At 38.9% G+C, this 21917-nt stretch overlaps 1 protein-coding gene across 6 annotated transcripts in view; it reads left to right on the plus strand.

Annotated features, from left to right (window-relative positions):
* Window positions 1-1775: 1775 nt before the first annotated feature.
* RBMS3 (RNA binding motif single stranded interacting protein 3) overlaps window positions 1776-21917 on the plus strand; it is a 672596-nt gene continuing 652454 nt past the window's right edge. For all 6 annotated transcript variants that reach the window (XM_008709549.2, XM_040636892.1, XM_008709575.1 and 3 more), the window contains exon 1: window positions 1776-2426. In XM_008709549.2, the coding sequence (XP_008707771.1) occupies window positions 2352-2426 (75 nt within the window). In that variant the 5' untranslated portion in view covers window positions 1776-2351. The remainder of the gene's footprint in view (window positions 2427-21917) is intronic.

The following is a 21917-nucleotide window of genomic DNA, read 5'->3' on the forward strand; positions in this document are numbered from 1 at the left end:
ACCGTGAGAGGCAGAGCGTACTGAGTGTAGAGGGTGAAGTTGGGTTTCCCAGTGTCTTGAAAACGATTCCAAGAAGTCAGGACTTTACTATCTGAGCAATGAGATGTGACTGAATGATTTTTAAATCAATGTCGTTTTGAGATAGTGTCTGATTGAGTTTATCACCTTCAGCCAGCTAAGTTGGAAGCATTTCCACTTTCTAGATGGGACAAGTGAGGCCCAGAAGAACACATTTCAATGTTGGTGGAGTTGACTTAATTCTCTTAATGACAGTGATATCAGGGCTCCTAACTCATACCTTCCCACCCTCTCTCCTTCTCTCTGGTTGTTATTCTTGTCAAAAGTCAAACATAAAACTATTTACCCACCATCCCTATCTTTCTCCAGGGAACATCCATGCACTCACACAGCTTCCAATAACCAGACCCCTGAGGGGAAGCCAGGGACTTCAGGGGGGGCAGGGCTTGCATGTGGATGGACACCATATTGTGCACTGGGCTGGAATTCTCTGTTCTTCTTCACTAGGAAGCTGGATTTGTACCAGGAACCTCTTATCTGAAAAGGCAACTCTGGGCTGGGGAGAACAGAGCTGGTTTGACAAAGTGGAGAGGCGCTCAATATTGGTCTGCCCACGCTTTGGGCATGCGTGAGCGCTCAGCAAAACACAGCTGGCATGTCTAATTTTAGCCTTGACTGCCTTGAAAAGGGACCCTTAAAGGAAATATATTTTCTCTGAAACAATTTGTATTATAATGTAATAGCTGATAGACATGTCAGAATATTACTTATTATTGGTGGGGAAAAACTCTGCCAAGTAATTATGATTTTTCTTTTTGGTGATGATATCAGTAAAGTGATTAAAGCATCCATGAATCAAAATAATCATAAAGAGATAGACAGTGAGAGAACCCGTGATTTTATTTATAAAGACGCCTGTAAAACTAATGGGATTCCTCTTTAGATGCTTACAAAATGGATGTAAGGATAAGAATGATCCTATCTGCTGTGGTAAGTTGGTCACTGTGATCTGATGATGCATGGCTTGCTAATAGTAGTCCTGGAGGAGACTCTCAAATTTCTTCAATACTTAGCATCCTCTGTGTCCTCCGAGAAGTATAAGGTTAGTTCCTGAACCAGGTCTTGGATTCATCTGGCTTTCGTATGTTAACAGGTTTTGAAAGCATCCGGGACACACTTTTTCCATTTTAACCAGCAAGGGTTGTCCCTCTGCTTGTATTTTTGTCTCTCTCTTCCTTCCTCCCTTCGTCCTCTCTTCTCTCCCATGGTCTTCTGTGTTTTGTTTAGCAGTGTGGCTTACCTTGCAACTTGGCAAGAAAAAAAAGAAGGCAGCTCTTGTGATGGGGTAGATGGAGGGAAGGATAAGAAATAATCCACCGCCCGCATCTGAGTTCCCCAGGTTCAGTTCCAGCGGCAGCAGCTTTGCTGCAAAAATTGCTTTGCTATTCGAGATAGCCAGCAGAGGGAATCGGAACTTTGCTTGCGGCAGGGGTTGAAGCAGGCTTTTTTTTTTTTTTTTTTTTTTTTTTTTTTTTTTCTTGGAGGAAATACTGCAGCCTTCTGGACTGCGTACGCTGCTCCCTGGAGAGGCTCTCTCGGTTCCACCCACCGGCTGGAAGGAGGGGAGTGAATGAAAGGACAGGACGAGCCCCGAACACCATGTCACTCTGGGAGGGAGACAGCAGCAACTAAGCTGTGCAAGGTTTTTTTTTTTTTCTTTTTCTTTTCCCCTTTCTTTTTCTTTCTTTCTTTTTTTTTCCTTTTTTTTTTTTTCTGTTTCTTCTTTCTTTCTCTTTCTTTCTTTCTTCCTTTTTTTTTTTCCTCCTTTTTCTTTAAGGTGGGGAAAGAGACAAACAGGAGACAGGAAGCTGATCTGCAAGGATTCGGAGTTGTGCTAAAAGGACTTTGATTTTTTTTTTTTCTCTCTCTCTCTTTACAAACGCTGGCAATTGACATCACTACAGACAGCCTGGTAGAGAACAAACTGCCTCATCCCAAGTGGACCCTAGCAGCTGGGGAAGGAAAGCACGATCTGGGAGACTGTGTTGTTGTTGGTTTTTTTTCCTACCGATACCCCTCCTCTTTTCTTTTTTCTTTTTTTCTTTTTCTTTTCTTTTCTTTTTTTTTTCTTTTTTTTTTTTCCTTTCTTTTTTGGTATGTTTCTTTTTTAAATTCTTGCCGTGTTGGAACTAGCGAGTGGTGGAAGACGAGGGATCTCTGAAGCCTCATCAGTCATCGGGACTGTCAGGAATAGTGGTTTAAGAGGAAGCTCGGCCTGGGGCACTATACCCTGTCATCCAGTTCCCTGCCTCGGAGATAAAGATTCCAGCTACATGGGCAAACGCCTGGATCAGCCACAAATGTACCCCCAGTACACTTACTACTATCCTCACTATCTCCAAACCAAGGTATGGCTCAACCCACAGTCTGGCAAGCAGTGTGGTATCCTTCTGCACTCGGGATGGGAAACAGACAGGCATGTGAATTATTATTTACCTCCCCTTCCCCATCACCTCTTCCTGGTTCTTTGAAATTAGTAACATACCAATGGAGTTAATGAGGCAGAGGAGACTCTGAGAAGAAAGCAAGCTGGGATTGTGGTTTTCTCTTTTAGGAGAGATAATAGTTTCGCTCGTGTTCCTTTGTTGTTACTTGGCAACATAAAAATGTTCCTGAGGTCCATAGTAAAGTGCTTTGCAGATGGACAGGGTTGTTAGAAAGGAGATCGTAACAGTGATTATCAGGGACAAGAATACAATTTCAGGGGCTTTTCTGGTGAGCTGCTCTTTGTTTGTGGCTCTAAAAGGTTTTTTCCCACTGGAGAGGACACACCAGGGTGGGGGCGACTCAAACTTTTAATCGCTGACTAGAGAATGAAAGATGGGTGTGGGAAGGTATAGTACAGCTAACTAAAGTCCCTTAGAGTTTGTTTGGGTGTGTTTTTGTGTTTTTTTTTTAATCTGCCTTACATATTTTATTTTAATTGAGGATGATGGAGACACTAGAGACTGAATTTTAGAGCTTTACAATAGATGTTCTTTACTTTTAAAAGCTCCGTTTTTCTGTGCTGGCTGCCATCGGGAGGCCTGGGTCTTGAAACAGGATGAAATGTAACTGATGATAATTGGGCATGAATTGGTTAAATACTTGAGTCTTTCTGTGTGTGCTCAAATGATCATTACGGGGCCAGTGGCAAGCCCACGTAACTAAGCAGTGGGCAGTGCCAACCATGAACTTTATCCTGCACTTCAGACATGAAAGACTCTCAGGTGTGAAATCACTGCTCCAATTTGTCAATTAAATTGGACTTGATGGGGGGGGTGTTGGTAGAGTTACCACTTTGAATGCATGGCTTGTATTTCTTTACAGATGATGTTATTTTGTATCACATTAGCCAGACTCCACTGTCTTCTTAATAAATAAATATGCCGAGAGTGAACAAGGCGTGCCTGAGTGATCTGTGCTGTCACAGGACTCGCCGCCGTGATTAGTGTTTGGTAATTCATGCTGTAGTTAGCTCTTATTTATTCTGTCTCATCAAACAATGCCTATTTGTAAACCAGACCAGGCAGCAGACTTTCAGAATTATATTAAAAATTGTTGCTTTTTTTTCCTTTCTTTTTCAATCGCTCTGTGACTCGCCCTGCCCCTGCAAGGTCGACTCACGTTGCTTTTTGCCTTTGTGAGCATTTAGTTTGTGCGGCTGCTTAAGTAGACCAGCCCTCCTGCTCCAGTGCCTGGAGTTTTAACTCTTTGGGGGGATTGGGTCGAGAATGCTGCCTGCCTTCCTCAAGGAAATGGCAAAGCAAGGACAAGTTAAAAAGAGGAAATTTATAGTCATTTCTCGTCCCCCAAAGAAACAAAAACAACAAACCCCAGGGTTCCGTGAAAAATATCGGACATTCCAACCCTTTTACTCATTTGGCTAAATTTTTCCAAATGTTTCAAAATTCACGCTTTCTTTTTGGTTCTTGTTTTTTACTATGAAGTGTATTCAGAGAGGAAACTTTACATAAAAATGAATGAAATAATGGAAGAATTGCTTTCCTGCTTCAGATTTCTTTTAATTTATTACTAGCAGGAAATAATGTCGTGCACATTATATTAAGGACAGGATACTGTATGAGCTACACTGATGGGAAGTGTGTTTGTGTGTGTGTGTGTGTGAGAGAGAGAGAGAGAGAGAGAGGGAGAGGGCTTGGGGTAAAGAGAGAAAGTGGAGTGGTGAGGGAAAAGAGGAGAGCCTGAAAAATATAGAGGGAATTAAAAAAAATCTGTTTGGGGGTCCTGTGTAGTTTAGTGTTGTGTAGACAGGCAGCATCTGGATCTTGTTACTTTCAAGCTAGTCAAAGCCATCCACTTCTGGAACATTTTTAAAGAAGCTAGACCCATTAGGTGACCTAAGCTGATATTTGGGTAATCAGATCAGGGTGGAAGGGAATATAAGATCAGCTACTTTGGCTATCGTGGTAGTTCATATTGATTATTATGTTGTAAAATTTCGACAGTGCTGTGAAGTTGTCGAATACTGTTACAGTGGCTCTGAAATGACAGACATTAATAAAATTCCTGAAAGCTGAAGATGTGAAAACGTGCCCTGGTTTGAAACCTGGGCACACAGGGAATGGGAAGAAGAAGGGTCAGTCATACTTTAAAATGTGCGGACTTTCTGACAGCGTGAATACTATGTAAGAAAGGACCATCATGACCCAGTGTAGCATGAAAACAACTAGGTTATTTCAGTATCATTTTTTTTTTTTTTAAAGATTTTATTTATTTATTTGACAGAGATAGAGACAGCCAGCGAGAGAGGGAACACAAGCAGGGGGAGTGGGAGAGGAAGAAGCAGGCTCCTAGCAGAGGAGCCTGATGCGGGGCTCGATCCCATAACGCTGGGATCACGCCCTGAGCCGAAGGCAGACGCTCAACCGCTGTGCCACCCAGGCGCCCCTCAGTATCATTTTTTTGCTCCTTTTCTGCTTATATCTTAAAATATAATCTATACTAATTTTTAAGGAAATACATGCTGCTCGTGTTTATTTAGTAAGCCTCGGTGGAATTCATAAAATCTACGGTCCTCCTAGCCTTGGCTTATAGTTATAGTCCTTTTTAAACTCATAGCTATTTAAAATGATGCTGATATATAAAGAATACTTATGGTTGATAAAAATAGAGTTCCTGTCGTTGACAATAAAAGTCATATTCTGGGGACATCGTAACTTAAGCTGTCCTGCAAATTCAGGTGTTTTTAACTAATCAACAAAAGCCACTTACTGACATTAGTTTGGGGTGAAAAATCTTTATGGGGTTTTTAAAGAACTGAGAGGTTTATTATTGTGTACATTCAGAAAGGACAAAATACTGAACCTTCTCTTTCTACCTAAACATGGGTGTTAGATTCAGCTGCCATTTTCTTATGATAAAACAAAATGAAAGTAGGATTTCTAAATAAATGGAAATGTTTCCATTTCCTCAAATGCAATTAAAGTTTTAGAAAAACTTGGGACACTTCCCTGCCTTCTCTGCTCCTCTTATTTCCCATTACATGAGAACCAATCCATTAATTTTGTTGCTTAAAAAGAAAAAGAAGTTAGAAATAAGTTATTTATGCTTTTCTCCCTTTGAATCATTTTCTGAATGCTTAAAATAATGTATTAGACAATTGTACCTGTAAGTAAAATGAAAACCCAGCGACCGATGGTAACTATATTGTAGTGTTCTAGTATGCTCCCTCTCCAAAACCCTGCATTAAAATTGTCATTTGTCAGTTTTCGCTCTTGGGCAATTTTTTCCACCTATTAAAAGAAGCACTTTCAAAAAGAAATGTTTGTGATTAAGCAGAAAAGAAGAAATCTTGGTGACATGTTATAATATTTACATAAGAAACATAGCCGGATTAAAAAACTCTTCAATTAAACGAATTTACTATTTGAAGGCCACCCAGAATAATCAGCAAATTTTAGAGAACAGGGACCACAAAAATAGTTATTTTGCTTAATGATAATATCCATAACGATGTTTGATTGAGTCGTAACCTAATATTTCTCAGTAATTTTGTGACAGCCCATTCAACGCAATCAACCTGTTGCTATTGCATTGTGAGACCCAGGGTGAATTTCAATCTGAACTTGAGGTACTTTGTGGAGGAGAGTTTCTTGGAAAAGCAACTGAGTCAAACTAGGAAAGCTAGAAAGAGGAAAATATGGTCATAGCCTGATGGATTGATATTTTGCTGCTGAGAAATAGATACTCTCATATGTGATATTAGGAAAACTTTAGTCTTCCCAAAAAGTTTAAAATTCATCCAAGCACACACAGCAAGCTTGTCCTTTCTTCCGTTTCCTTACCCTGACCAGGTCACGATGTTTCTACCAATCCACGGCGTGGTTTCTACTCATGCTGCTTTCCCATCAGCCTCCTGCTTTCCCTTCTTTGGCCATCCGCTTGCCCTGAAGATCTTGTAGAAAGGGATTCAGACTATGGGACCCAACAGGTTTTTTTTTTTTTTTTTCTTTTTTTTTTTGGCTGGGGAGACTCAGATTGTGTTCAGAGCCTGGTGTGAAGTCGGGGTCAGGTGTAGGGAGAAATTCATCAACTACACACTGATTTCAGGCTGAGTTTCCAACCATCTGCAGCCTGGACTGCCGCCCATCTCTCAAAGTCTAGCTAGAGCCCAATTGATTGTGCCATAGAAAGAGCAAACACTTGAAACACAAAGGACTAAGGAGTAGGCAGAGGAAGAGAGAGGCTCCTATGGGGCAAAGGGTATTCCCAAAGATGTGAATGTACAGATCCTTCAAAAACAAAACAGAACAACCCCTTAACATACTTCTTGCACATGAAAATGTAGAAAATCTTGCAGAGGGAGGGAATGAGTTTAGAGTTTCCTTAGTACTTCCTGCCTCAGATTTGCATTGATAGCCAGAGTTGGTAACTTGCCAGTTTTAAAACAGCCTTGAAAACTCCCAAGTTCTGTTTTCCTTTGAAAGGCTGAAACATACAAAACTGGTTTTCTAAAAATCTTCCAGCAACAGAACTTTTAGGTACAACTTCAACTATTTCTTTCGCTTCAGGGGGGTCATACGATAGCATGAAACCATGATAAATCTTGTTTGTCTCATTTTAGAATGCATACCATTTTAATTGATTTTAAATAAGAGAAATATTGTAACAAGGGGCCACTCTCCCTTTCTAGTGGTTTTGTTTGCTTTACTCCCCCCCCACTATTTGTTATCACTGGGATTGTCTTTTCTATAAAGCAGGCATTGTTTTCACAGCACTAGGTTTAGTGCCTACTTAAAAGGAGAAGATATGTAAAAAGTTCATGGTTTTTTTTTTTTTCCTCCCTCCAGAATCATTCCAAATTCAAAGGAAACCTCATGTAAATTTGTTCTCACAGTATCTTTCTAATGCAGTTTCCTTTCGCTTTCTCTCAATTTGGGAAAAGAACAATAGAATTAAAACTTTAAATTATTTCTATGAAGTCATTAAATCTATTCGAGGATTGGACGTAGGGGTGATTTGCAGGGAGGGAAGCAAAAGAAGAGAAGGAGGATGTAAGTTCATCTCAGGTCCTTCTGGCTCCAGGAATTCTGGAAAGCTTCATTTTTGCACTAATATGATTTTACACAATCCTTTTTGACATTATCAGTCTTTTTGGCAGAGAGAGGGCTCAGTCACAATTATGCTCAGGCCAAATTCTAAGAAAACCAGTCTTTTCCTTTAAAAGAAAATCTTTTTAGTGTCGGACTGCGTATTCAGAGTAAATGGTTGATGTTTATCCAGCATTGGCTTCGAGTACTACATTAAAATTGTGTTTTGTAACAGTCTCATAAGCCACAGCTGTATGTGATTAAATAGTGTAATATCAAAAGCATGTGAGAATAGACTTCTTTATACTATAGCTGTTGCACAGCAAGAGAGCAGATGAAACTGGAGGGAGAGCGAGGGCAACGGGGTATTGATGTGTTGTAATACCTGCGTTGAGGAAACGCGTTGCTATTTTTTGCAGTAGTGGGAAAGATGCTGAACTATCTTGGACGCGATTGAAAAATATGCTTTCTGAAACTGGGGATGGACATGTAAGACCAATTTTTATTTTAAATATAGAGTGCCATTTAATTAGAAAACACACATTTACGGAAAGGCCCGAAACCAATGCAAATGGAAGGATCATCATGACCCCACGCGGCACATATTCAAGTAAGAAAAGTGAATTTCTCATTTCCGCTTTGAAATCATAACTTTTTTTCTCCTGCTTTTTTTTTTTTTTTTTTTTCTACTTTGATCTGTGGAACCCTTGTAAGAAAATCTTCAGGCCATTTATCCCTCAAGAAGAGTGATAGGTCATGAGGATCAGTAACTTAGGGAGAACAAAATAGGTGGTAGTCTGATTCTTTCTGAAGATATCTGAAAATACGATATTTGGTTTTGTATGCCTATTGCGCCTTCATGGCCAGTGTTAAAAAGTACGTAGCTGTACAAAGAGACACAACTTGTGGGTCTATTTCTTTAGCAGGGTGTCGTAGTGAAGAGATTTCTGTTTTTTATGGGATGATTAAGCTACAAAGTTTTTGAAAAAAATACTCATGAAGCCTATAATCTCGAGTTTTCTTGAGATTATGAATCTATAGGATACTAATACTAATACTAATACTAATATGAGATTTATTAGGAAGTCATTGTTTTCAGGGCCTTGAAAAAGCCTAGAGAGGTGGCCATTGGTTTTCAGATTTCAGACACTGAAAAGCAATTTGGAAAAAAAAAAAAAAAAAAGAGGGGTTGACAGAGATAAGTTGGATTCAGTTGGTTTTGTTTTTCATGTTGATATAGGCAGCAAATTTGTTCACTTTTACATGGTTTTCTTCATGTAGATTTATTGGTCAGGAAGTATATGCCATGTGGAATCAGATATCTGGATAAAGTTTTGTAATTCAGAACATCGACGTCTAATAGATAACAAATTTCAAGAATATGGATAATAGGGGCGCCTGGGTGGCACAGTGGTTAAGCGTCTGCCTTCGGCTCAGGGCGTGATCCCGGCGTTATGGGATCGAGCCCCACATCAGGCTCTTCCGCTATGAGCCTGCTTCTTCCTCTCCCACTCCCCCTGCTTGTGTTCCCTGTCTCACTGGCTGTTTCTCTCTCTGTCGAATAAATAAATAAAATCTTAAAAAAAAAAAAAAAAGAATATGGATGAGTGCTGAGACATGGATTCTGGTTTTGTTTTGTTTTGTTTTGTTTTTTGGAGGGAGGGAATTCTCTGATTTGTGTGTCAATGGATTGATTTCTAGGTCAGGTTCTCTAAGATCTCTTCCAGGCTTTGCCTTTGTGACTCTCACTTTGAGATAAATGAGCCTGCTTTGATGTATTCGTGGGACTGGGAGATGACCTTGGTTTTGTGCCATCGATGAGTTTTTGTTCAGGTCTCCATCGCTTTCTCCAGAGCAGATCAAATGCTGCTTTGCCGACCCTGGTGATTTGATGAATTTAGCTGTCTGCTTCCTTTGCCACATCTAAACCCAGTGCACCAAGAGAAACACATCCATCACCTGGGAGTGGGTGGAGAGCAGTTCCCAGGGGTGGGAAGGAATGACAGGCATCATTTAATCATGGTCATTGCCAGCTTTGTTGTTGTGGTTAAAGTTTTCTCCTTTGGGTAAAATTAGAGCTTATCCAAAGACTTGATGGTGACAGTGTGATGCTTTACTTCTCCTCATTTAACTTGCTCTCTGCAGGTGGTATAAGAACAGAAAGGTTAGGCATATGTTTGGCCTAACCACTGGGGTGATGAAGGCAGAAGGATTGCCTCATTAAGGCCCTGGCAACACTAGTTTGGTGAATGAAACTAGGAGCTAGTGTCAGTATGGGGATGACAAGTGATAGATGAAATACTGTTTTGACTGGACTTTGCAAATCCTTCAAATCCCTAAATTTCTGAATAGTAGCCTTTAAAACACAGGGAAGGGATACTATAGTAATTATAGTATATGGAATAATAGGAGGAAGACAATAACTTCTCCAGGACACGTAAGCAAGACCATTATCTTTCCCTCTTTTTCTCGCTAGATACCTTTCTTATCCCCCCAAAAGCTCCTGTTAGCTGAATTAATGAAAGTATGTGGAACCTTGAATTTTGTTTTTGTGAATGTTAGCCAGATAAAAAATATAGACTTGACTACATATATAGTCAAGGCAGCCCTGATAATGTCCTGTCCTATGGTGTGGAAAGTAAGAGACAATGGAAGAAAAATAAATCTTCCTATTCTAAATATTGGTAGTAATTGTTTTAGGTACTGATTTTTAATTTGTTTCAGAATTAGCTTTCCTACCATTATGTTGTAGGGTTCAGAAATTGGTATACATCACACTCCATATGCTAGACTCTTTGGTTATTTCATTCTTAACTGAGAGTTTTCAAGCTGAATATGGATCACACGTAGAATTTCAGGAGGATTTTTGAGAAGTCTTCCTATTTTTATCTCGTGTACTGCTGTCTATTTATCTTAGTCTTATTGTTGATTGACGACAATTTAATGAAAATGAAAATGGAAAACAGAATGCTAACTATCTGGGTTTCTGGAACTGGTTAAGATACCTTAAAAGCTTTCCTTACACATGTGAGTCATATTTGAAGCTATTATAGATGTCTGTAAACTCTCATGTTGCCCCTTTTAAAACTTATCACTCACACAAATTGGATGGTGTCACCCTGACTATAACTTATGCTAAGGTAACTTAACACTCAAGCAAATATACTTTTAAGCTCCCAAGTAGTTTCGAGTAGGTGAAGTATTTGAAGGAGTGGGTACAAAGCTTGGAATAAAATTTCAGAGATCGTTTTCTAGTGTATCATACAAAAAAACCATATGACATACTTATGATGTTTAATTTCTCCTAAAGAGATTACACACACACACACACACACACACACACACAATTTTTTGTTGTTTGACTTGGTGCTAGCCCCTTAGAGGGTTCTGATAGCTCCTGAATTACCCTTGGTTTTGGCTTTTTCTTGTCCTTTGTTGGCCTCTTCTTGTCCATTGTTGTGCATATCAATTCAGACTGAACCATTAGATGTAAGGATGTTGTGTTTCATTTAAGGCAGGGAATTCTGAAAAAGAATAAAATTCTGATGTTCTTTTTAAAATTTATTCTAAAAAAAATCAACCGCTGCTTTAAACTTTATTATTTATCTGTTAGGACAACTAGACTTCATGTTAACAATGGCAAGTTTTCCCTTCATTGCTTATTCTTGTTCTTGTGTTTAACTTTGTTAATAAGCTGGAAAAAGATAAGGAAAAAAAATCAGAGGGCATAGGTCAATGAACATGGAAGAATTTCTCTACAAGTTTAGTGACTTCCTTTAACAATGGGAGAAGTGAAGGGTCATGTTAAAAACCTCCATGTTTTCTGGACAGTCTTGGAAGCCCCCATTCCACAAACTAACAAAGATATTAAAATGCATTCATATTGCACATCAAATTAGAATTTTTTTGCAATATAATATCTAAAGATCTTTTATAATTTTGCTGCCAAAACTCTTTGAGTGCAAGTAAATTTATTTATCTGTGTCTATGAATTTTGGGCCATCATCTTGCATACGGGGGTGTTCTTGCAACGTGAAAAAATTCTAAGATACAGAATTTCTTGAGGTACAAAGATTACCAAGGGACTAAGTAGAACAATGAATAGAGTCGACAGTGAGTTATGTTTTGTTGATATGCAAACAAATATTTATCACTTTTGGTTTCACTGTTCTCTTTCATTTGGAGAAAATACATTTTTTTCCATCTTGTCAGTGTTTTTGTGGGTCCCTAAAGTGGTCAGAAAGCCTGATAAGCTGGCCATATCTCTACCTATTGTGGCCTTTTGGCATTTAAGATACCTCTGTATTTTAGTAATCCCAAATTTCCGGGGCGGGACACTTGGTGCAACAGCACAGCGTTTTGGAAAATGTCATTAACATTCTTTGGCTAAAATATGTCAAAAGCAGACACATTGGATTGACCTTTGGCAGCAAGAGCAACTGAGAGGTCCAGATCTGGGTGCCAGGCTCACAGAATTTTTTCATTGTGCAATTGGTGGAATTGTTTACCAATTGGAAAGAAAAAAAGAGCTTGAATGTAACAGGTGTTTTCCTGGGCTTCCAGCTTAGGGGTATAGTCGGGAGGCAAGCAATGGCATGATATGTACTTGATGGCATAATCTTTCTAACTTCTTCTGTCTGTAAACTGGGTCATGGGTTTGTTGCATGTATTAAAATTGCCACCTCTTCCTGTTCCTCAGTGTCCATGGTTGTTCACTTAGAATGACTTCTCTTGAATCCATATGCCTCTTAAAGAACACATGTATGTACACGTATGCACACTCTAACCACATCTACCATTACTTGCACAGGTATTGGGCACCCTGAAGATACTGCTTCTCTAGCCCTGAGCCTCGTGTGAGGGCTTCCTTCATATTCATTCTTGTCCCGGTGATACAAGACAATCAAGATCCCAGGCTCAGGCATCATCATTTCCTCCCAACTGAATCTTAAGAAGGAGGTTTTTGTTTTGCATTTTTTTTTTCCTTTCTCCAACTTCACGCATACACTTTACCTAAAAATTCATTCCCTCCCCCAATCTTCCAGGGAGAATTCTCATAATCACCCAATGTTTTGATTCTCTCCCTAATTACTCAATTTTTCTTCCCAGCTCTCTAGCCAGATCTCACTGAATTTCATCAGCAGATTCAATGAATCAGCTTTGATTTATCTCTCTCACACATAACACACTCACACACTTCCGGAAACTTTAAGGATTATTTCAGTGGTTATGATTTTCGCTGAGTCTAAGTGACCAAGGGGAATATGAAGAGGGCAAAGTGGTTTCAAGGTGACATATACCTGTTCTCTCCAGGTCTTTTTTTTTTTTTTTTCCCTGCTAGTTGGTAAAAAAAAAGGCAAGTCTCACTGAAATAGGGTAAGTAACAATTTCCCTTTCTTTCAAAAGTGTAGTATTTTCCCATGATCTGAGATATATTGATAATATATCAGGTTAGATACCTATTCTCTTTTCCCTGTTTTTGGTAGCATCTTTTAGAAAAATCTTATTGATCAATTAATTCTAATTTTTTCTCAAATAATTTCATAACAGTTGTTTATACAGCAGAAATTCTAATGATCTTCAAGTTTTTAGTGATGAGGCTGTTGATGGCATGGTAGGAAAAAAAATGGCAATTCTGCAATTGTAATTTAACAAATGATTTATGAGATGCACCAAGAAAGATGAAACAAAGAGAAGAAGAAACAGAAAATAGAAAGGCCAAGATCTTATTCCACTTTTCAGATTTCTGGAATTTGGCCATGTGTTTTCCTTTTCAAAGGCAAACAATAAGAGCTATATAGCAAGGAAAATATAATTTACAAATTGAAGAACGATATTTGGGGAAAACTTTAATGTGAATATAGAACTCGATATGGAGGAGTCATATAGTTGAGGCTTTTGGTGTCTTGTGGAAAAAAAAAAATCAATGCTTGTGAGGACAAACTTAGTGCTTTGTTGGGGTTTTTCACGTGTTGAGGCACTTAGTAACCTCCAGCACTTGCTTTATTTGTTCGGACTTCCCATCAGTAGTTCTCAGGGAGAATCTGGATAAAAGCTTTATTGATGCTTTTGATTAGAAACAGGAGTGTTTTTCAGAAAGTCTTTGGAATCAAATTTTAACACATATTTTAGAATTTCTATATATAAAATGTTCATATAAAATCCATAACATGCTTAAAAATATAATCATGAGTGAAGCTATATTGTTCGATGTAGAAAGGATCTGGCTTTGAAAGGGGGAAAGCAACAGCATACCATAATAAAACCAGCAAACTTGTATTGGTATGAGAATTGTATAATGCAAAGTGCCCACCAGAAAGCTGTGCCGTTTGGAAGCCATGAATGTGCCTAGGGATCCACAGAGCAGCTGAATTGAGGATGTGTGTGCAATCGTGCTTCCGTGCCCTGAACTCCCAGGACATACGTACGTTAGAGGGTGGGTCCTGGTGAAAAGAGAGTCTGGATTTCAGCATGGTCCTTGAAGAATTTAGGTCAGTAGAGGTCCAAGAAAGGTTAGCTATTATTGTTAGTCATGGTCCATCTTTTCTGCCAAGTTCATCTTCCTCACTTCCCCGTCGTTATTCCATTGAGGATGGCTGTCCGAAGTGACCTTGCGTGTACATTAAATCGTTTACGTCTCCCAGCTTTTCCCACGTTGTCCTTCCTGGGGGGACTAATTCTTTTCTTTCTGTACCCCAGCTTCTACTCCACTTGCCCTTGCCTGCACACGTCCCCTGCTCCCGTCCTCAAGTTTTCAGCTATGGATTTGCCTTCTTGGCCTCCTTGCTTTTAGGTCCTAAACTTCTGTATCCCCCTTCTTGTTCTCTTAGTTTCCAGCCCCCTCTTATCTTTATTGTTGTTTTCCCCCACTTGTTTCTAAGGTAGAGTGGGATTGGGTTTTGACTTTCTTCTTTTTGTGCTTTGCCATAAATATATTTTTGGCTTTTTGGGCACACCTTTACTCCTCAGCATCATATTTGTGTCCGAATTTGTCTGCGAACCGCTTGTGGACTAGGACCGTGGGGTCTTCATCTATGAGTGTCTTGCAGTATCCAATAGAGGGCCTGATGCAGACTGAGTGAGTAAGAAAGGTTTTCAGAATGCATTAATCTGTGTTGTTCTCTGTCTCATGCATTAGTCCTTTGCTGAAAGCAGTGATCTTTTATTTTATTTATTTCCTTCTTGTGTTTTTACTATATATTTTTTGGAAAGCAGTGATTTTTTTTTTTTTTTTGAATCAGATTTGCTTAACGTCTTCATCTCGTGGTGCTTTATGCCAAAGGGCGTTTTGTATGCCAGAAGTAAGTCTTATTAAAGTTATCTTTCTTAATACATGCAGATTGATGCAATCTCTCCCTGCCTCACCTTTCCCCCCGAAACATGGGGGCCGCTGGGCTAGGTGGCCTAGGACTGTTGGCTGGGGTTGGTTTATATCACTATCTAATGGGACACGCTATGATGGCAGAGGTGGGCTAAGTCAGAAACAGCAACAGAAAAAGAACAGAAGAGGAGAAAAAAAAGAAGGAGAGGGGAGGGGAGAGAAGAAAAAGGGGGGAAAAAAGAAACAACCCAGCAAAGCAAAACTACCACAGCCTTGCATTCCAAGATGCTGGCAAGAGCATCAGGATATGTGCCAACTCAGGGAGGGGCAGAGTGGATTTCAAAGCCAGTCTAAGTAGCCAGTATTTGGAACTTGGGGATGAGAGTAAGCAAGTAGGTCAGGACTAAATGGTAGTGATGGTGGTTTGGAGGGAATGAGAGAGGCCATTCCTGAGCAATTGCCAAAAATATCAGCTTGTATATGCGGCTTCCTTTCTTGGGTTGGCAGGGAGTTCGACATATCAGGAGGTGAACTTCGCGTACGGAGCTGGGAGCCGGGTTGAGCGTTAGTTCCTTCCCTTTGTCTGCTTTGCTCACCAGAGGGTCTTGAGGCTGTTAGCTGTAGAGCATCTACCCGTGCCACGTAATGGTCCACAGCAATACGGACGTGGATTTTTGTTTTTTTTTTTTGAACTCAAAGTTTGAAAAGACCCCTTTGAAGATCAGGCAAAGAATCTTTCTATTTCGGAAAGAGAAGTCTATTCACCTTCCATATACAATTACCTAAGCAGGTATAAAGACATGTCTAAAGTAATGATAGATGGTACAAGATAGGATTCTGATGTAAACTTCAAAGCCTTTCTCACCAAGGAATGTATGAAAACAGTAACCTAGTTGTGGCTAAGGGAAGAAACTGTGTTTTTGGTTTGGACGCCTCTTGATTTTTCCAAGTTGCACTGATTCTCTTGTGTTTGTTCTGCATTTTTTCCCCCTCTATCATGTTCTTTTTTTGCATCAAGGTTCTTATTATACCATTTTCACAAAATATAGTTTCTATATATGTAAGTCCCCAACACTTAGTAAATTTTTCTATCGCAAGGTAATCGTACTCATTGCATCTAGTAAACAATTCAAGACGTATAAAGAATATTAGTAATCTCCTTCAGGATAGCACACCGTTCTGTCAGAACTCTCAGATAGAGCCAATATAAATCATAAAATCATACGTGTCCTTCTCTAGCATTCTTTATGTCTGTGCCAACATACAATCAGATCTATGGTATATGAGATCATACTGTATGGGTTATTTTACTCCTTTTCTCAATGAAAAGCATACTTTGTGACATTTTCACCAAGTCATCAGACACACATCTTTTTTATTTTCAGGATAATTGTTCCTAGTGCATCTGTACCACACATTATGCAGTGATACCCATCGATAGGCATTACTTTCTTTTTGCCACCGTTTTGCCATTATGAATAAAGCTGCAGTTTATGTACAAGGTACTCATTTAAATATAAGATAGAATCAATGATTTTCTGAGCAGGTCTTATTCCCTTTAAACACTTTCTTTAAACACTGAGAAATGCCTTGACGAGTTTCCTCTCACACAAGGATTGACCTCTATGCTTGAATTCCTAAACCCAAGACTCTACATCCTGCAGGATTGGCCTGCCCCTTTGTGTTTTGGTGATAAGGGTTGTGGTCTGCTCCTTTTGGTGAGAAGATGAACTTCCTGGCTGAGGTTTGAGCTCAAAGGGAGCATCTCACATTTGGGGGAAGCAGAAATGTCTTCTTTTCTTTGTGACACCATTACTGGGATCCCAACAGGTGCTTGGGGTCAGCAGTGCTACCATTTCCATGCTAGTCAGCCATCTTATGTGGGCTGCACTGTTTCAGGTTGATTTCCTTTGTCTGCCACCTCATATTCCAAGTGGAAGGAGCAACAGCAGGCAAGGAGAGCTTCCAGCAGCCCAGATCTTCCCAACTGATTGGAATCCCACTGAGGCATTTTTATCCTAGAGCAAATATTTTGTCCCAAGGGTTTGGGCATCAGGATTTTTCTTTTTACATTATTATCTTGGGAATGCTGCAAACTGTATTTTGTGATACCCCTTATCTGTTGGACTTGTTTGGTGTTACTTGACCATAGGGAAAATGTCATGGTATATTCATTGAGCTGGAAAAGTGACTGTGGAAAATATAATGAACCTAGGTGAAATCTGATTTTATTTTATTTTCCCCTGTACTTGTTTTTTACTTCTAATATCAATTTTAATCTAATTTTAATTTTGCCAAAATATGGCAAAATAAAGAATAAAGCAAAAGTTTACCTATAGAAGATATTATGCTGGCTTTATCTAAAACTATTTACTAAAATCTCTCTAGAAGACAGTAGAACATAAAGCTTCAATGATTTGTTCTTCCTTCAAGAAAAGTTAGACCAAGGACACGTATTTCCAATAACACTTAATTTTCTCTCACATACTCACATTTTGCAGAACTAATCACACCTTTCAAAGTTTGATGGTCAAGTTTCATATGCTACTTCAGGAACTTGGGGAGTTTTCCTAAACATGAACCTGCCAGGATGATTTTTTTTTTTTTTTACTCTGATGTATATGAGGTGGGATAGGGAGTTTAGTTCAATATACTAGGGCCAATTTAGCATTTTCCCATTTTACAACTTGAAATCTCACCATTTTTCATCCATGCTTAAAAATCAACAGTGTACCATACTTCATATAGATTTAGTGCAGTAGAAGCATTTTAACAAAGTCTGGAAAAGGAATTTAATAATCAGAAATGACAACAGCACTTCGGTTAGGTGAAAAGACTCAGTGTGCTAAGCATGGTTCTGGAAGGCCCAGTGCTTCTGTTCTAGAACTTGCTTTAACGCCATCTCCGCAGGGTTCCCTTACCTTTTTTCATATTTCAGTTTCCTGCCATTGCTTCCTGTCACAGGAATAGTTAGTTATTTGATAAGATGTCTTGACGATCAATATAGACTAGTAGTAATGTGTTTCAATGTTCTGTAAAGAATGCCAATATATTAACATATTACAAAGATGATAAAATATAAATAAGAGCCATGAACTCCAAGAGATTGTTATTAGTGATAATGGTAAGGAGAGGGTGACTGAAAGGCCCAGAATTGACTTGATGCATGAGTATAATGGAGTATGAATCCTTGTGATAGCTCCGATCAATGCTATTCATTGAAACATTTCTTTGCACTTCCATTATGTTCCTCTGGCATCCATCTCTGCAATCAGCTGGATTGCAATCATGTAGAGAGATCCACTTTCAATATTTCTCATACTTCTTACATGAATTTTTCTTTTTTATTGTTATTTTATTTTGGAAAGCAATGCAAGTCTGTCTCCGCGCTCCATAGAAAACTCACCCTGCAGTCTGAGATGAATCTACTGGGAAATTGTCTGGTTTTTACATTGCCGTATTTCACAATACTTGCGCTTTCCTCATTTAAGTTCCCAGGATGCCTTTTGTCCCCTAAAGTAACTAAATTAGAAGAGGGAATGGGGTGTTATTTTCTTACAGCCAACTTATAGAGTGTCAGCTCTTGCTTCCCTAGAGCTAAACCTCATGTTTAAAAATGCTTTCAGTGAGGCCAGCACTGGCTCTGGGTGTGGTATTGGGTTCTAACTAGATAATTTTCAAGACTGTTCATTGGGGGAATGAAAGGATTGAGCTTTGTTTTAGTTTCTCCAGCTGACATTGAGTTTTCAAATATCTTTCAAACTTATTCACATGTAGCATTACTAAACTTTAATCTGACCTCTTTTGTTAATCTTCTTCCAACTATAATGGCTACACTCACCAAGCTCTTCATGCTCAAAAACCCAAGGCCATCTCAAAGGTCTTCAAGCTGTGTGACCCTCAATCCTTGCCTGGCACATAGTAGGTGCTCAGTAAATATCAGTTGACTACATGGGAGTTGCCATACCATATCCTAAACTCTAATAACACTGATAAATGCTCTTTGGACACTTAACCATTTTCCCCCCTCCTTTCTGTATATCCCACTCGCTACCAGAGAAAAGAATCCTTGTCTGTGTCTTCTCTGTGTTGCCTTCTTGTCCTACAACATTGACTTGCACATAGTCAGTGCTAGTCAATATTTACTGAGTAAAGAATGGATGGCCTCACTCTCTAAATGTCCTTTAATTGACTTTATACTGTTCAGGAACGTGTAATGCAACCTCCTCCATCTTTATCTGTGTTTCTCTTCTATTTTTCTTTTTTACTTTTTAATTTCAAAATAATATTTCCCTTTCAATTCCAAAGATACTGACATGAAACTAGGAACAAATATAAAGGTGAAATTCTCCTCAAGGTGTTTGGCATTTTTTTTTTTTTCTGTGAAGTATCGGCTTGCTTCTTACTTATTCATATGGTTACTTTCATGTCAACATTGACTCAACCACAAAACCAGGTGACCGAATACATATCCACCTTCTCCTATACTTTTGTATATTTTTCATCTGAAGGAGTTTTGGAAAAGAGGGAAATATGATTTTTCAGTGTTTGTGCACCTTTGAATTACAATATCTTGCAGTCCAGCACTGTGTTCATTTATTTCATATCCTATAGCTATCAAGAGGGGATTTAGAACTTGGAATTTCAGAATGTGAAATAAAATATATCACTTAGTGCATGTTCCTGGAGTTCTTTCTTAGGTCGGCACTGTATCGGGTGGTTTGGACAAGACAGAAGGGGGTTATGGTGTTATTCTTGCTCTTCAGAAGTTGGTAATTTTAAACAAATTAGACAGGAGTCACAACACACAGAGGGAGTCCTTAAATGCTAAATTGTGTCACATTGATTTGAAGTGAAGAGAAAAGGATGAAGGCTGTTTGGTCAAGAAGAGCCACAGAGGAAGAGAGTGTTGGGTCAGTCTTGAGGTAGGCAAAGGAGTTGGACATTTGGCATAGTGGGTAAAGCTGAGGAAGGATGGGAGGGTATTCCTGCTAGAATAAGACAGAAACCTAACATAGGTGTGCTGTTGGAACTGGGGGGAGACAGGAGAAGAGAAAACAGACTAGCTGTAACAGAAAGTTAGAGAGGGAACAGTTTGGACAGCCAGAGTGTAGCAATTGCTGAACAGCTTTAAGGAGGGCAGGAAAAAAAAAAAAAGTGAATAATTATTTAATCTTCATACAGGGAATGGTTTCATAAACTTCATTCCAAAGGTATAAACCGTAAGTGAAAACGATGATAGATTTAAAATTCTTCATTGTTTTTAGGAAATTCCTGCATGTTGACCACAGAAATATTTATAGATTTTCAACAAGCAAAACCCTACCATAGTGTACAATAACAAGCATATAAAAACTCTTGTAAAAAAAAAAAAAGGCTTTCAGCATACTATTGCAAAGGTTTAGCACTTTAGATATAAAATATGCCCCTAATACTTATTCAATAGGAACAAAAAAAGAAAAGGAAAGTACTCCAATAATAAAAGGGACAAAAATGCGTAAGAGAAGAAATAGAAGTGGCTATCAAGCAATCAAAAGCACGTCACTGATGAGCAAAGAAATGATGAGTAAAATTACAGCGAGATATTATTACCAGCTAGGCTTTTTTTTAAAAAAGTTAAGTATTTCCTCATGACTAGGGTAGACTGAGGTATAGGGAGATAGCCACTCCCACACACTGGTCATAACCAGGGGAATATTAACAGATAAGGAGATTTTAATCCTCAATTTGAAATAATGTATCAAATGCTTTAAATATGTACATGTCCTGTTGTAGAGCAGATCCAGTTCCGGAAATATTGGCTAAGGTTAAAGTACATATGCACAAAGGTGCTTGTTGCTGCACTGCTTTTAACAGAGCAGACTGTAAGCAATGTAAATGTCCATCGGTGGGAGTGCATTCAGTAAGTGATGTTGCATCTTTCAAAAGAACCGCTAGGCAGCCATGGAATCAATAAATAGGGATATATCGACTAGAGGAAATGACATATTATTAGATTTTAAAACAAGGTATGAAACAGTATTGTAATATGGTTCCAAACCTATCTTTAAGATCACGTGTATGCTTATGTCTGTGTTTATTTGTTCCTGGAAAAACAAAGGAAAGGTTTTGTCTGGGTTTTTGGAGTTACAGTCCTTTTTAAATGCTTTTGAATCTGAACTGATGATCATTACAAGTAATTAACATTGGAAATTGTTTCCAAGAAATAATAACAAATTAAGAGGAAGCCAAGCAAACAAGTGAGAATCTTGACGCAGCTATTTGAAAAAAAGCCATTGAAAGCGGCTTAATTGAGAGAGAAGTAACATACAGGAGAAAGGAATGCTTTGAATTGATTACTGGTATTTTGCAAGATGCAGCGGAGCAGGAAGGTTACATTTAGGAAGTTGAGCTAAACCAGAGTAGGCATAGATAGGAAACACAGAACATCAAGGACCAGAGAAAGGCCAGTAAGACTGGAGAAAGATGCCTGAGAATCGTCTGATGGTAAAGATAATGAGCTTGTTTCAACCATGGTAATTTTGAGGTGATAATGGGACACCTACATGAAGATGTGCTTTAGGCAAGGAGACAGAGAACTAAAGCAAGATCTGAATCCAATGGCAAAAAGAGAGATTTAAGTTATCATCTACATGGAGGTGACATTTGGAATGGTAAGTGTGGATGAGGTCACCTAGAGTAAGGACAAGCAGAAGCGTTGGCAGGGTTGGCTGAGAGAGCTATATTCTCCCATCCTATCCGTGCCATGTATTTCTTTACTTATGGTTTAAGATTGTCCTCAGTGTAATGTGGGTCTTTTAAACGTCAAGAAAAGAATTAGTTACTAGCAAGAGTATTTGAGTGACAAACCTCAGAGAGGTTAGAGAACTGGGCTTGAAGAAAGTTAACCTATCTTAAAGTCTGAACTTTTCTTTTCCAGGTGCAATTTTATCCTTACATGCAATTGTCCTGTGCTGTGTACTTCCTGTTTTGCCCCAGTGATCCTT

Source organism: Ursus maritimus, unplaced genomic scaffold (assembly GCF_017311325.1).
Source record: "Ursus maritimus isolate PB19 unplaced genomic scaffold, ASM1731132v1 scaffold_20, whole genome shotgun sequence".
NCBI classification, from domain to species: Eukaryota; Metazoa; Chordata; class Mammalia; order Carnivora; family Ursidae; genus Ursus; species Ursus maritimus.